The following is a 17,189-nucleotide window of genomic DNA, read 5'->3' on the forward strand; positions in this document are numbered from 1 at the left end:
AGCATGCTAACAAGGCATGGGGAGCTGCTTTGCATGCTGGGCAGCCCACTTTAAACAAGTGAGGTTCATGGCTTTAAGGACATGGCCATTTTGACGCAGCCTTCATTAATTCAAATGAGGCACAAGGCTTGATTGGTGAGGTAATGAGAGGGTCCACCAATCAGAGGAAGGTGGCAGTGTCTACTGGCAAGCGCTTTTTCCTTATAAGCATTACACTTAAATCAGGCCTCAGTCTAATAACTCTTTGTTTCAGGGAGAGAGTGCTTTACAAATCCACTTGCTACTTTGGATAGCATGGGCAGGCCACAGGCCACTTAAAGTATAATAGCAAATGAGTTGTTAGTAGCCATGTCCTTTTCTCCCTTTCCTTTCTAGTAGCTGTCTTAAAGGGCTAAAAGGGGGAGGGGAACTGTTCTGTCAGACTTGGTGGTTTGCACAAGGTAAAAAATAATCACAGTATTATGTTGCAATGTTTATGCCCTGAGGTTGTGTCAGTATAGGATACTAGAGGTGGGTGGTTCCGTATCATAGGAATATAGTGTCATATGGACCAGATCTAGACATTGTGATACCCAAGTGAGGCCATGCTGTCACTTAATACAACTGATGTTCTAAACTGTCAGTATTAAAGATCTGAAAACAGTTTTTGCAGAAAGTAAATGTTACTCTGTGGAGACACATTTACTCAAAGCAAAATTATACAAGGTAGCATGACAGGTAAATATCTACAGTGTGTTCTGCTTTGGCAACTTCACCAAGAGTATTTGTACATATCTAGTTTTACACACTCAGCAAGTGGCTTTCAACAGATCACTTTCTCACAGACAAAAAGTCCGGTAAGTCCAGTCCTTCAAATGAAATACGACAGACTGTATTCCTCAAAATAAATTTAAAATCCTAGAATAAAAATCTGGACCAGGAGGCATCATGCCAGCCAGGAACAAAGACTCTTTAAATAGACAGTAAGCTGGGCAGAGCTGATTTCTAAAAGGACAAAGTGACCTACCAGAATTCCTGGAAGCTCACTTGGCATCTCCAGGCAAATACAGAATTGTTGCAGGACAATACAATGGACATGAATCCTTCCATTTTAGGGAAAGCTGAATTTTTAAAATTCCCTTTCTTATTCTTTGTTTAAAAAGTTGCCTTACTAGAAAAATTCTTTTCTAAATGTTTGATCTTTAAAGCTTCAGAAAGCCATGTTCATATAAAGTGTGGTGTTGTTGTTGTCCAAGGATCAGGTTCAAATCTCCACGCTGCTACAGAAGCTACACGCTGCTATAGTCACACACTCTCAGCCTAACTTACCTCACTGAGGGGTTTCCACATGGATATCAGATGGAGCACAGCACACCCTTGCTTTAGTAAGGAGCTTACACATGATGTTGTATTCTTTCTAAGCATGACTTGTAGGCCTCTCAGTGTTTTCCCTTTTAAACTGAAGCAAAAGGCTGCAGGCAGAACTTCCATTTGAAAATGCTGCCTACAGCCAATCTAGACAGGGGTGGAGCTTAGTACCGCCCCTGATCTTAGTACCGAAGCTGATCTACATTTTTCTCTCAAATCTTTCATCTCTGTAAGGAGACCACAAGAGAGCAGTGAGGGATATGTCTAAATGCTGTTCCTGTCCACCTCTAACCCATTTGCTGCTGCTTCCACTGCAGAGGCACAATGTCACGCCTCCATGTGGAACCAGTCAGGGTTGGTAGGGGGATAAAATGGAGGAGAGGAGAAGAATGTAAGCCACTTTGAGTCACCACTGGGGAGAAATTAAATAAATAAATGTTGGCTTCGAGGTGGAATCAGCAATAACATTGGGCTGATTTAACAATATTACTTATGAAGAAAGATTCCACCTTATGTTGAAGAGATCTGCGATTATTTGCTTTTTGCTCCTTATACAGATCTCTTAGGCATTTCTTACAAACCTGATAGGTTGGCATTTGCTGTTTATCTATGATTAGATAAAGGGGGGGGGACATACAAACTTGTAGTGTGGACTAGGAGCTGGGAACCCCAGGTTCAAATCCCTACTCTGCCATGGAAGCATGGTGCATGACATTGGGCCAGTAACATACTCTCACCCTCACCTACCTCACAGGGTTCTTGGTAGGCAGAAATAATGGGCAGAAAGATGGGTAGACATAATATACTCAAGTTCCATAGCTAGGCTGAGCAATCATAAAAAGTTCTGTAGTTAGTCTGCAATAATGAGAGGAATAATGCAAGGGTGTCCTCTGTCAACCCTACTATTTGTCATATGTTTAGAACCTTTTCCAGCAATGATTCAACAAAGGGAACATGCCATCATGTCAGTACCAACGTATGCCGACTCTGTTATGTAGAGTTCCTTTCCAAGGATAGTCAAGAATTTGTTTTAAATGTTCTTAATTTGATTTACATTTTAAATTTTAAGATCTACAAGATTAGCTTTTTATACAGACTGGAAAAGGAACATTACTTTAAAGAGGAGTTGTTAGAGAAACTGAAGGAATGTGTGCAGTTGAGTAAACTAACCTGTACGTTGCATGATAAAAAGTTAGATAAGTTTGATAAATGGAATGCTAACCAGGGCTGTTTCCACATGGCTTACCTTATTCTGCAAAATAGCGAAATCTCACGAGAAATCTCACGAGAAGATGCTGTTATCGCGTCATCTCGTGCAATAATAGCGTCTTCTCGTGCGATAACAGCGTCTTCTCGCGAGATTTTGCTATTTTGCAGAATAAGGTAAGCCGTGTGGAAACGGCCCTGGTTAGCATGGTGAAATTAACAATAACAACTATGTGATTTGTTTATAGAATCAGAGATGAGTAAAGCTTTTTATTCAACTTTTTTTACTGAGTAGATTTTTTTAATTACAATTTTTAAACTGTAACTATATATCTCATTGATTAGCCTATTGTCAAAAGGCAGATGTCACAAGTAGAAGAAATCAAACAGCTATGACTTACCTCTAGAACCTTTATAATACCTTCTGGGCTATGTGAAAGTCTCAAAGATTGTGTGATGAACAGTGACTTAAAACATCTAAGTTTTAATAACTTCTTGACATTGAGAGAGCATGTAGATTCCTATCTTATGGTGGAAGAAGTTTTTACAATCTGAAGATATTTAGACTGGAGGAAAACTTCATACATTGCTTAGCATAGTGGTAGGATATAGGCCAGTAGCCAGGTGGAAAATTTACAATTCCAGTGGAACTGATGTTGTTAATATGATAGAAATTGGTCAGTAATCATTGGAACAGATAGATAAGAAAATATAGACTTCTATTATCTCAAAATGGTCCCTTATCAATGAAACTGCTTTGTATTAATTTAACAAGCAATGGTATAGGATTGTTCCAACTTAAAAGAAAATAAAAGAAAAAAGCATTCCCTACCTTTCTCATTAAATGGTGTGTGCCAGGCCAGGAGGTAGTTGTCTGGCTTCAGCTGTGAGCAGCCTTCAATAGTAGCGGGATCTGACCATTTTTCAGGAAGTTTGTCAATGACATCAACATAACGCTTTACGAGTTCCCGATATAGGTCTTCTAAACACCAGTAATCTGTTGAGAAAAGGTCGACATATCTTATTCTCAACATTGTCAAATCTGTGGATACTTAAATCTGGAAGATGGAGCCGCAGTCAGAAAAATAGATTTTTCTAAAAACATGCAAAATGCCCAGGCTTGCAGAAAAAGCCGAGATCCTTTTAAAAGATACATTTAGGGTTTCACACCACCGCCAAGTAATAGAAACAGTAGCTTTGAGAAACAAATGCCCTCTGTGGCTGTTGTTAGGTAACCACAACAGCATTACTAGTATTCAAATCTTGGTTTCTGTCATTAAAAGGCGGAGGGGGGGTCTTTCCAGGGTTGTTTTGACCTTTAAGAAAGGACTAATTGGGGCCATGACCAGCAGAAACCATTGCAGGAGTCACCTAGGCCTGAATGCTCACTTCTGTTCAACAGCAGCCAAAGTTCAACAGCCCATGAAAGCCAGTGTTGTGTAGTGGTTACAATTTCAGACTAGGACCTTGGAGACCAACTGTCAAATCTCTATTCTGCCATAGAAGCTGGCTGGGTGAGCTTGGGCCAGCCACGCATACTCAGCATCACCTACTTCACGGATTTTTTTTTTGATAAAATGGAGAAAAGGAAAATGATGTAAACTGCTTAGGATCTCCATTGTGAAGAAAGGTGGGATATAAATGAAGTAATTAATAAATATAGCTGGATATGGAGGGTAGATAAAAGGCAGGTTGATTGGTGGGATTGAAGGAGAGAAAGAGCTAGAGAAAGGCGAGAATATGGGGGTTGTCACAAGGATGGAATGAGGTAATTGTGTGGGGAAGGGGATACAGGGTAAAAAATGATGTAAACTGCTTAGGATCTCCATTGTGAAGAAAGGTGGGATCTAAATGAAGTAATTTATAAATATAGCTGGATGTGGAGGGTAGATAAAAGGCAGGTTGATTGGTGGGACTGAAGGAGAGAAGGAGCTAGAGAAAGGCGAGAATATGGGGGTTGTCACAAGGATGGAATGAGGTAATTGTGTGGGGAAGGGGATACAGGGTAAAATGAGGTGCCTTTCACACCAGTGGTTCCCCACCGCATAACTGTGTCTGGTCTAGTACCCAGCACTGCACAAATTCAGCCAGACTTTTCCCAAGGAGACACTGTCAGGGTGAGAGCATGATATCAAGGCCAAGCTTAACGATCATAATTAATAATTAATTGAATGTTGATAGACCTAATACAAGCAGTGATTTCTTGTGTGTCTGCAATAAGCAATTCACAATTTCTTAGTTATTCTGAGAAGCTGTGTTTAGTTATATTGAGTACTGATTCTGGACAGAGAATTACACTTGGTTCAAAAATGTGTGGATTTGGCATGGTCTCCAGTTTCCAAGACCGAAATTGATGTCAATTTCGGTTGACTCATATATTGAAACTAAGACTTACAGAGAGACGCTTGCCAGCTATCACGGTCGGATGTTTACTGTTGCAATGAATGAAGGGTGTATAGTATATTGTATAGTTTATTTCACATATCACATTCACTATTGAAAAATTATTTATGATATATTATTTATAAACATTTTGTATAGAATTTACGTTCATTAGTGCTTTATGTAGATTACATTCCCTGGGAACCTTTCGGTGCATTTCAGGATTAGACATGTAGCAGGCAGCAATGCCTGCCCCCTTCACTCGGATGGAATCAGGTGCAGAGGAGAAGGCAATGCCCACCCTCCCTTCCACCTGGCCTGGATCAGGTGCGGAGCAGGTGGCAATGCCTGCCCCCACCTTCACCCGGTTGGGATCAGGTATGGAGCAGTAGGCAATGTCCAACCCCTCTTCACCTGGTCGGGATCAGGATCAAAGCCGGTGGAAATGCCCACCCTCCTTCACCCAGCCTGGATCAAGAGTGGAGCAAGTGGCAATGTCTGCTCCCCACCTTCACCCAGCCAGGATCAGTCACAGAGGAGGAGGCAATGTCCAACCCCTCTTCACCTGGCCGGGATCAGGATCAGAGCAGGTAGAAGTGCCCACCCCCCTTCATCCAGCCTGGAGCAGGAGTGGAGCAGGTGGCAATGTCTGCCTCCCGCCTTCACCGGTCAGGATCATTCACGGAGGAGGCAACTCCTCCGTGAATGATCCAACCACGTGACCAGAATCAGGATTGGAGCAGATGGAAGTGCCCACCTCCCTTCATCCAGCCTGGATCAGGAGGGGAGCAGGTGGCAATGTCTGCCCCCCACCTTCACCTGGCCGGGATCAGTCACGGAGGAGGCGGCAAGGTCCAGCCCCTCTTCATCTGTCCAGGATCAGGATAGTTGCTGGCGGAAATGCCCACCCCCTCTTCACCCTATCGGGATCAGACGGGGAGCAGGAGGCAATGCCCACCCCCTTTACCCAGCTGGGATCAGGAGTGACATCTAGGAGAGGCAGAATAAACTGCAAGCAGGAGCAAAAAAGAAATTAATCAACAAAGCCTATTAGAATCAAGAAATCTACTAAGATAAGCAATTACAAATTCAACAGCAGTTAACCATACCCTGCAATTATAAACATTCATTAAAGGTTCACATTCACAGGCAAGCTGCTCCACAAAACTTTTTCAGTCCAACAGGTGCAGTCCTCCACTGTGATGTAGGAGGGAGTAGAGGTAAGTAGATCAGTCAAAGCAAACAGCACAAAATTATTATTCCTGCATTCCTTTTTTACAGGTATAGAGCCAACCTTTTCAGTCCAACAGGTGCAGTCCTCCACTGTGATGTAGTAGTGTGTAGAGGTAAGTCAAAGCCAAAAGTAAAGAGTTCCAAATGGCACAAAATTATTATTCTTGCATTCCTTTTTGCAGGTATAGTGCCAACCAAGTAAGTATTCACGAAGCTCATGCTCCCCCGCCCAACAACCTGGGCCGACTGTTGCCAGTTATTTCGTGTGAAACACCTCTTCAGGGACGGCAAACAAGATCACCTGTGTTCATATAGATACCTATAACAATATAAACTTCCTCTAGTAGAGCACTTTTTACAAGCGCAGCATAAAGAAGATGACTTTAAAGTTTTGGTATTATTTTCAGGATCCACAGTTCCCTCTAAGTCATTATAGAAAGTTCTCCTACAAAAGGAATGCTACTGGATACACTGGTTGCATTCACTTAAACCTAATGGTTTGAATAATGAAATGAACATGTCTTGTTTCCTCTGAGTATGGGTACTGCATTTCATTGTTTGTGTTGTTTTACTGTAAGCACTGTTTTTTTAAGCATTGTATAACTGGTCAATATCAGCGCTGTCTCTTTAAATGACTTTGTACAACTTTGGACTTTATAAGAGGGCAGCCGGGACGGGCGGTGCTTAACCGCCACTTTTGACTGAACATTGACTGTAATTGACTGTCTTTGGCTGTATTTCATTGTTGATTGTATTACATTGGTGAGTATTATAATAGTGTAATGTTCCTTGTTACTGTGTTGTATAACTAGTGGAAGTTTATAATGTTATAGGTGTCTATATGAACACAGGTGATCTTATGTGACACTGAGAGATCCCTGACTTTTGGTGCTACACCTCTGAAGATGCCAGTCACAGCTGCTGGCAAAACGTCAGGAACTACAATGCCAAGACCACTGCTATACAGCCCGGAAAATCCACAACAACCACAGGTGATCTTGTTTGCCATCCCTGAAGAGGTGTTTCACATGAAACAACTGGCAACAGCCGGCCCAGGTTGTTGGGCGGGGGAGCACAAGCTTTGTGAATACTTACTTGGTTGGCACTATACCTGTAAAAGAGGAATGCAGGAATAATAATTTTGTGCTGTTTGCTTTGACTGATCTACTTACCTCTACACACTCCTACATCACAGTGGAGGACTGCACCTGTTGGACTGAAAAGTTTTGTGGAGTGGCTTGCCTGCGAATGTGAAACTTTAACGAATGTTTATAATTGTAGTGTATGGTTAACTGCTGTTGAATTTGTAATTGCTTATCTTAGTATATTTCTTGATTCTAATAGGCTTTGTTGATTCATTTCTTTTTTGCTCCTGCTTGCAGTTTATTCTGCTCCTCCTAGACGTCGTATTTGCGGGGGATCCTCTCTGATAGCAGGGATCAGGAGCGAGGCAAGTGGCAATGCTTGCCCCCCCCCTTAACCCAGGTGGAATCAAGTGCAGAGCAGGTGGCAATGTCTGCCCCCCACCTTCACCCAGCCAGGATCAGGAGTAGAGCTGGTGGCAATGTCTGCCCCCCACCTTCACCCAGCCAGGATCAGTCATGGAGGAGGAGGCAATGCCTGCCTGCCCGCCCGCCCCTTTCTAGAGCCCGTTTTGTAACTAGTAATCAAATAAAGGCAACAGGGAAGGTTAACAAGGTGGTAAGAAATCACCCATGCAACAGTCTCCCTCCCCACCCCCCACACATTTGTCAAGATAATTTAATATGGATTATTTACCTTTAACCTCCTTGAAAAATTAAACAAGCATACTTTTAAAAAATGCTTTAATATTCATATGTTTAAAGTACATATTCTAATTTGCAATTCCTTGCTCCTTACTTGGAATTAAGCACAGTGGGACAGGGCTGTAAGTGACTGAGAGGGCAAAATGGTCGACTAAAGCTAAAACTGAAGTTTTCTGACTGAAATAATTGTTGCTTGAGAAAAACTGTAAAACCATTCATAACTAACTCTTTGAATCCTTAATGCTATTCTATCTAATTTTTTTCCTGTCAGGCAGAACATTTGTGGAGTTCTCCTATTTCCCTTTTCCCAGCTTATAGATGTGATCCAAATAAGTTTTGATTGTACATCTTTATCCACTGTGAAAAGTAACCATAATTATTCTGGATTGGTTCAAAAATCACCTAATTCATAGAATCACTAGCTATACCTGACAATATGATTTTGTCTTTTAAAAAGTATGGTTTTCTCTTAGGTATCAAGAGTGTAGCGAGTTCTCAATGTGGATTTCAGCTTTCTAGATGTAATGAGAAAAAGAATCTTGCTTTACTCTCTACGGGCTATTTTGGGAGCCAACGGTGTAGTGGTTATAGTGTCTGACTAGGAACTGGAAGACCCAGGTTCAAATCCCCATTCTTCCATGGAAGCTTGCTGGGTGGCAATGTCTTGCTGGGTACCATGTCTTACTTGTTACGTGGTACCGAGGGGTGGCAGAAATGAGGATTGTATAGCGGAATGCATAAGCACATAGCATAATCCTTCCCTGAGGCATGTATTTCCTAAAGCAGGGGTGGGCATTTGTTTTGGCTCGGGGGCCACTTTGTGGGAGCAGAGGTTTGCGGAGGGCCGCACCTTTTAAAATGATTGCATTCATTAGTTAACTTTGCATTTCAGAAAAGGTATAAATTGTATCATAAAAATCAATAAATATAAATTAAATAAAATAGTGGTAGTTTTATTCAATTTATTTATTGTGCTAATTTCATATCATCTATAGCTGCAAGCACATTTAATTTTAGAATCAGTTTAATGAGACAAATGTACCCTATCACACTTTTCTACTGTCTTGGCGGGCCACAAAAAACTCTGTAGCGGGCCGCATGTGGCCCGTGGGCCGCAATTTGCCCACCCCTGTCCTAAAGCAATAAGCAAACACATCGTTCGAGAGAAGCAGCCATTAATTTCTGTGAGACACAGGGAAGGACAGTAGCATAGAATGTGGTGATCTACGAGCCTGTGCTCTGTCTCAGGTTGGGAGTGGGAAGGGGGTGCTACCACAAAGGCTCATGGCTGCATGTAGAAGATTGGAGGGAGGCTGATGGAAGCAATACAAATAGAATGTTTCTTAAAAGAAAAAAACACATCTAGGGCTGACAGGGAAGCCAGGGGTTTGTGCCTCTGTGAGCCAGTCAGTATAACAAGCCCATCGGGTACATTTAATTGGAACCACCCCAACTGGCAAGATGTCGTTCTGACTGCTGCTGTGAAGCAGCTCCTCGGTTGCTGTTTGTTGTCCATTAGAGACAAATAGGCAACTGAAGTAAATTGGTGTTCCCCATGGGGAACTGATCTGAAAGAAGACCCTATTTTCCAGTGGTTCAACACAAGGTTAACAGTCAATCAGGGAGGCTTTTGCCAGCCACACAAAAACTCATGGTAAAAAATAGCTTTTTTAAAAAAAAAATCCAACTTCTTTCTCTTCCTCCTTCTCACTGCCTCCTTCCATTTTTAAATCAAACACACACAGTGCCTGCCATCATTCCCAACAAGGACACATTGCTCCCATGCTGAAGGACTGATCCGCCAATCATCTCTCCCAACTGTCAGTGCAAACAGACTGCATTGCATTGCAGGAGGAGAGAACAGTGAATGCAGGGCGGGGGGGGGGGGGTTCTATGTGCAAATCTTCAAGCATTCTGTCAGTCCCTTAAACAGGAGTCGGTGGAACAGATGAATGCAGTATTGGACAACAATGATGATTGTGTCTGTCCCCTGAACTATATTGTAGAGTTCCTTCATGATACATGTGGCTTTGCAGAATGATTAACATATGGAGGAGGAAGCATCATTTCATTTGCTGCCTCGAGGGCTTATATTGCAGAATTCTCCAAAATGCAGAATATAAATAAAGCAAATAAATACCTGTGCATTTTGAATCTGTTTCTTACATATTTCCTACCATTTCTATAAGTAGTCTTTAATATAAATCTTTAACATCAATTGTTTAAATCACATTCCATGTTCTATATTTTCATTAGGGGGTTTTAGATTCAGCCCTCTGGAATTTTTGCATACTCCACCCCACTGCTATGACAATTGAGTTTTTTTTTTTACTACTTCAAAGTTCATGGTATACGATTAAAAAACTAAGATGAAAATTGAGAAACTTCGTAAAATCTGTATGCTCTGTTAACACTTCTGTACTACTGTACTGAGAAAAAAAGTGCTAACCTAACCCCCCCCCCCCCCGAATCCTTTCATCTGAAGCGGCTTTTAAGGAAAATTAGACACGTGGATTTTACAGGTTTTGATGACTGATTTCTTGCATCCAGTCTACTTTGCTCCAAGTCTGTATCAGCCTGCCTCTCTCATGTTGCCGACAGCACACATAAGTTAGCATGACAAATGCCCCAACCTTTACTACTACCAGCATGCAAATCTGTACAACCCAAACACTTGTATCATTTTATTTGCTTTCAGCAGCAGCATTGTCTATCACCAGGGAAGAGGCTAAGACAGTGTTTGCCATATCCACGCCCCCCCCCCCCACTGGAGTACAGGCTGTGTATGCTGTATGCCAGTGTATGCAAGCAATACATTCCCCTTGCGCTTTGCAGGTGCAGCATCAGAGAAACCAGGTCAAAGACGGAGGAACGACAACGCTTATACGGAACCAGATCTAAACTTTCCCCAAGTCAGTGAGCTACCAATGTGAGTGGTATAAAATATTTTTGGGGAAAGACAAACTACTAGTGCAGTCCTCTCCGATGGCAAGGTGGATGCGTAATTATATTAATTTGTAAATATCCCCGTTTATTACGTATTTGTTGACAAAGATACTTAATATTAACATAATTTGGTTTTCATTTACGATTAGTTATTAAAACTACATTAATGAAAGGGGCTGTGGTGGAACAGCCACAATGTGTTGCAAGCTTGACCTTCAGACGGGTTTTCTTTCCTGCTTCTCCTTTGGTGCGCTTTCATCAGCTGTTTGCTTTAGGGATTACACACTGAAAATACTTCCAGTGTCCTTTCCCACCTGGTACCTGTGCTTCCTGCTACCCAGTGACTGGTTACAGTGAGGACAGCCTACTTTGCTTGCACAGTCCTGAAGAAATAGCAGTGTAGCAACTGACTGCCTTCCTTCTCCTGGCTCCCATTTTGCCGAGCGTGTTTGAATGGTAGAAGTGTATATGGTACAGAGAACCACTATTAACATTTAAAATAGTAAAGAATTTATTAAAAATAAAAGTCCACAGCAATGGGCTGAGCAAGGAATAAAAAAGAATGGTGCAAACACAATTCCCCTGCCCCTCAATCTATACATGCCTTAGGTGATCTTGTTCTAGGCAGGCTCTTTAATTTAGCAGGTACAGTTTGCTAAAAGCTTCCTATTACCTTGGAGCTTTTGTCCAAGCAGCCAGCCCTTTTTTTGCTCCAGTTAGCAATGATGGCCATTGAGATGGAGCTAAGGTCTGAGAGCGCCTTCCTCTAGATGTAATTAACCAGAGCTGACCTGCAAAATGCTCCCTCTCCATCTCTGTCAAGGTATTTTCTCTCTGCTGTTTTCTCACCTCCTTGTGGGTCAAATAATCCTTCCCTAAAATCTCCAGGAAGATACAATCTGGCCCTTACAACCCCAAGTCCCTGTGTCAGCTCTTAGGTTTCAGATTCCAGCTAAAGTGTTAGTTGACTGTTTCATTATTCTCAGCTAGGTTGACAACTAGAATTTCCAAACCGTTGATAGTTGCTGGGAACCTTTACAGGTACCTAGGTGATACTTGGAAGCAATCAACTTTTCCCTACCTACCTATTTTCCACTAGGAGGCAGGAAAACTTTAAACATGAAATGTGGGGGTGGAGTCAAGCTCTTCTTCAAAATAAGATCCATTTTTCCACTGCAGCATTTTTAGTTTGGGTTTGGATTAGTTAATCATTGATTCCACACACATTGGATAACATTGGAACTTCCAATCCTCTTTAGAGATCATTTGGAACAGATTTTTTTGTGTGCGGAACAAAAAATCCACCTCAACGATTGATAAAGTGCATTGAAAGTGCAATATCCAAAGTGTGCAGAATCAGCCAATATCTCACTGAGATGCACATTTCAGAAGCCCCACAGCACTTCAAAAGGTCTGTAGATAGGACCCCCCCTGCCCTCTTGAGGCTGGGTCAGCTATAAAGAAATATTGTTTCTACATCTGAAGCAGAGAATTAGACAACATCAAACTATTATGCAGAAGTCAGGTAATGCAAACAATAATACTTCCTTGAAGCATCTACAAGAGGTAATCAATTCACTCAGGATGTGTGTGTCTGAATGAGGAATGGAAGCACATTTCTTTTTAAGGTTACTGAGTAACACTGGTGGTGGAGAGTGCCTTCAAATCACAGCTGACTTATGGTGACCTCCCTGGTGGGTTTTCATGGTAAGAGACTAACAGAGGTGGTTTGCCATTGCCTGCCTTTGCAGCCCTGGTCTTCATTGGAGACCAGGGCTTCCAGTCTGCTGTTTTCCAGTGCACTGGAAAGCAGACTGGAAAATTGGCAGAAGGGGTTTAAGTGTCCTAGAGTGTCGGGTGGCTTCCTGCCAGATTTAAACAGAGGTTGGAAAATGCTGCAACTCAAAAAGAACTGGATCTTACTGTTCCCAGTTAAGTGAAGTTGCTTTTTTTGTTGTTGTTGACAGCTATACATTCATCATGTACTGCTAGCATTTGCAAAACAATTACTGTGAGAGCCAAGCTACAAGTGATGAATTACACTTGCCTGGCAAGTGAAGAGACTCACGTGTATTCCTCTCTGTTCACTTGCCATTCACTTGAGCTCCACTGAGAGCAAGTGAATGGCAAGTGAACAGGGAGGAATACACTTGAGTCTGTTCACTTGCCAGGCAAGTGTAATTTGTCACTTGTAGCTTGGCTCTTAGTCTCAAGCTGCAGATCAGGTTCATACAAAACAAGCTTCTGGATAAGGTTCACTTTGTTGAAGGTCTACCAGTTCACAAGTTCCAAGGAGAACTGAAGGCTTTTGTGGAATTTTTTAAAAGATTGTTTTAGAACTGTTTGATCCTCTTTCTTCCCCATCCAAGATCAGGCTCACCTGGGCTATCCAGGTCACTGATACAATAAATCAAAACACCAGCAGCAAGCACTTTGGATTTATATTCTCTTTTATAAGATCTTACAAAACATAATTAAGGATTTCTCAATGATCAAAAAGACAATGCTTTAAGAACTAGCTTTCCTTGTTGGGTATTATAAAGCACAAGTGGGAGCCTGCGAAGGTTTGTGTGTGTGTGTGTGTGGGGGGGAAACTTATTTTCTCCCTCCATCATCAACCAAGCTACCTTTATCTACAGCTTTTCCTCCTTTCCTCTCACTGACAGTCGCTCCCCAGGAAAACTCTGCAGTGTGGTATCAGCTGCCAGTTTGGACCAGGCTGTTTGATCTCCATGGGCTGCACGGGCTACAATTTCCACGTGTAGTGCTGGCTGCTGGTCTAAGCCAGGCCCAGCTGCACAGTGAGGAACCTACAATGACTTGTGGGTGGCATCTCACATTCACCTTTATCCTCATCCCCCATGTAGTGTTGTCAGTCTGAACCTGGAAACCAGCAGGAGGGTTGGGAGCAGGGACACAGTTGGGGGGGGGGGTGGCACAAGCATGGTTACATCACTTCTGGGGAAAACTTGGAAGTGAGGACAGTAGCTCTAGAAATTGCCAGAAACTCTATGGTAAAAGTGGTGCATTGTGGGTGCACCAGGGGAATAGGGGAGTGTTGTGTCCCACAAGTTGAACAACAGCAGCAAAAGAATAATTTTTTAAAAATATGAAAACCTAGAAAGCCAATACTGTACTTTTGGGGGTGGTACAAAATTATCTAAAACAAACCCCTAAGAATTTAACCAAGTCGACTTCATTCTTCCCAATCAGGAACTAAAACCTGTGTGCTGTGTACATACGTTGTGTTATTTAATTTGCAGAGAATACCAATATTAAGGTATCTTACAGCATTTTCAATTGCATATTCACACCTACTGAGGATTAAGGCTCCCTTTTGAAGATTAAAGATCAAAAGCATTTCCCACATACATAAAAATCTCCATGCTTTTTATGTCACAAAAAGTATACCAAATGAAATTGCGTGATAAAAAACCTTTATATGATTATGTGTATGTGTATGGGAAAATATATAACTACAGGCTGATACTGCATTTTATTCATCTGCTGAAGTGGAATCTAACACATTATGGTTTATGCTGCAATGAATTTATTAGATTGTAAAGGTGTTACAAAGTGCCATCATAAGCAGTTGTACCCTTCTAAATCCATCAACTTCAGTAGATTTGGCATACTGTTGCAGTTTTTATTGCCAAGTAAATTTGTAAGAATTACCAAGCGCTTCTCACGAGCCCCACATTAGCAACACATTCGGTAGAGATGTTAAATCATTCTTATTTCATGATGTGTTCATTCCTGCTGTCTTTTGTGAGGAGTTTGATAATCTGTTTTAGTAGTTACAGTGGACAGTTTTTAATGTTCATTTTGGATGACTGTATTCTATTATTGTCTCTTAGCTACCTTGGAAACTTTTAGATAAAAATCAGTTTTGTAGGATCACAAAATAAGCATATACAGAAATAGCTAAGCTGGTAGCTAAACAGGGATTTCCAGTTCATTCCTCAATCTTTCAGTAGCAACCACTTAACAAAAGATTAACAAAATAAAGGGAAATTTCTCACTTACATTTTTGGAAGGGTTAGCTAAGCGCCCCTTATCGAGCTAAAGGAAGGGCAACCACTATTCAAATTTTTAATGTTTTTTAAAAAATGTAAACTGAACTTAAAACACAGTTCACAAAGTGGCAGAGCTTAAGAGAAGACTTGTGTTGCTTTTAATTTCTAAAGCATGCCAACCCATACAAATATTATAAAGGAAAGAAACTGAGCCATCAAATGTAGACATATTCCTCCTACCCACTGTAGAAGGAAACAGATCCTATAGTCAGAGACCATGCTTGATGTATTTATTTGTTTGGTGCAGTTCTGACCCAATGGCAGGTGACTACAAAGTATGATGCCACCTCTACCATTCCCTTCTGGCTCAGGAACATTTTCTCAACATCACTTTTTAAAAATACAAAATCATATGGGATAATTCAAGGAAGTGTCTTTATCATCTGTCTCTCACACACACGTGCAGAAAACATAATTCAAGGCCTCACACATGAATCAATCCATTACAATGAGGCAAATGAGTACAATGGAATCTGTCATTCAACAGCTAAATGTATTTTTAAATAGCAGCTGCCCTCATATATACAATAGACAGAAGCGTATAACCTGCCATTCTATAGACAGCATAACTAAAAAAGGTTGCAAACCCACTTGATAAGACTTGTAGATAACATTTATGCTCCTACAGAGGTCAAGAGTAGGAAACATGTGATGTGCATTTAATCACAGACTATATTCAGAAGTATGTTAGTCATCTTCTCCCTTGATTGGCTGACTCCTTGCCATTATCTTTAGGGTATTAGCTCCCCCTCATATCATTGGCTAACCAGCAGCTAGACATGAAATATCAAGGATTCTCTTCAACAGATCTCTCTCAGCTAAATTTAGCACCTCAGCAGCAGTCAGATAAGAGCAGAAAGCAAAAGAACATTGCATCAACATTTTTGATTTTTGAAAATCAAGAGCAAAAGAGAAACAATAAATTATTTGACATATGCATTTGTCTTTATCAAAATACAGATGTTTTGTTCAGCAATGTCATCTTATGTTTATAAAATGATGTACAGGAACAGCATTGTAAAATACAGTTGGGTGAATATGATGACTTTCAGATCCATTTTCAAGACGGGAAAGACGGGAAACTGTAGATGGGAAGCTACAGTTATACTAGACAGCAACAAGTAACTATTTCCTATAGACAAGAGTAAAAAATGTTTTTTCCCATCCATATTTCATTCAAGGCAAATTCACACCAATATACCTCATGTAAGAGAAGGTGTGTCATATAATACATTTAGGAAGAAAGTTTGTAAATCAGGTGACATTATTCATTGCGAATGACTATATAAAAACAGAAGAAATCTTGAGCTTCAAAGTGTTTCACATAACATTATCTCTGTAATGCTTACAACAATCCTATATTGTAGACCAGTATTATCTTCCCCATATTAAAGTCAGGGTGCTAATAATGATTTATATATAAGGCCACTTAGTACATTTATGGATGATCTAAAGCAAGGGATTCGTTTCACAGTGTACACATTTAGCCACCATACACATTTTACTAATCTAAAGAAGGAAATGCAATGTATCCTATACATTGAACATTCAACAAACTTTTTGCACAAGCCCACTGCTCAGCTAGCAGTGCACTGTGATTATAGCTGTTCTCCAATTGCTTTCCTTCATCTAAGCTTGTATCGAGTTTTTCCTACCTGTAGTGAGACCCTCAGCAGTAGCCATGTGCATAAGAGTATTGTCACTCACTGGCCATTTGTCAGAGGACAGCACTAGGTTCTCAAGTCCTCCGATTTCCTTCAGTTCCTCTTGGATCTTTGCACCTAAAGCATTGTTTTCCCGGGTGAAGTTTCGATAGCCCAGAGCATCCCCGACCTGTGCTAGCATCAGAGCAGCCTTAAATTTCTCCATCACAAGATGACTTTGATGCCTCTTTGGTCTCAAAAATGGTCACTTGGTGTTTCTTTGTTCTGTTGCTTTCAAGCTCCGGTCAAGCAACACTTTATACTGGAGCCATTGTGTCAGGGCACAGAGCTGTCTGTATAAGGCAGGCCTTTCCTTTTCTGGCTTTAGAGATGCTGGCTCTTGTCTGCCATCCAATGAAGGGATGAAAATTCTTAGTGCAAGTATTTTCTAACTTATTTTTAAGTTGCAAGTGCATGAAGCGAGCAGCGCACAAGTACATGTACGTAGCAAAAATCAAAAGCCCTCCTATAATCCAGGACAAAGCAAGCCAAGAAATATTTTGGCTATC

General features: G+C 41.2%; 1 protein-coding gene across 1 annotated transcript in view; it reads right to left on the reverse strand.

The window, feature by feature from the left end:
- The window catches only part of ADPRHL1 (ADP-ribosylhydrolase like 1), a 35,111-nt gene extending 17,923 nt beyond the window's left edge, over nucleotides 1-17,188 (reverse strand). Inside the window, exons 1-2 of the mRNA XM_054975015.1 lie at nucleotides 16,633-17,188; nucleotides 3,386-3,550 (exon numbers count right to left, since the gene is read on the reverse strand). Of these exons, the coding sequence (XP_054830990.1) occupies nucleotides 3,386-3,550; nucleotides 16,633-16,846 (379 nt within the window). The 5' untranslated portion in view covers nucleotides 16,847-17,188. The remainder of the gene's footprint in view (nucleotides 1-3,385; nucleotides 3,551-16,632) is intronic.
- Nucleotide 17,189: the final 1 nt, after the last annotated feature.

The sequence above is a fragment of the Eublepharis macularius genome, chromosome 3, assembly GCF_028583425.1.
Source record: "Eublepharis macularius isolate TG4126 chromosome 3, MPM_Emac_v1.0, whole genome shotgun sequence".
In the NCBI taxonomy this organism is placed as follows: Eukaryota; Metazoa; Chordata; class Lepidosauria; order Squamata; family Eublepharidae; genus Eublepharis; species Eublepharis macularius.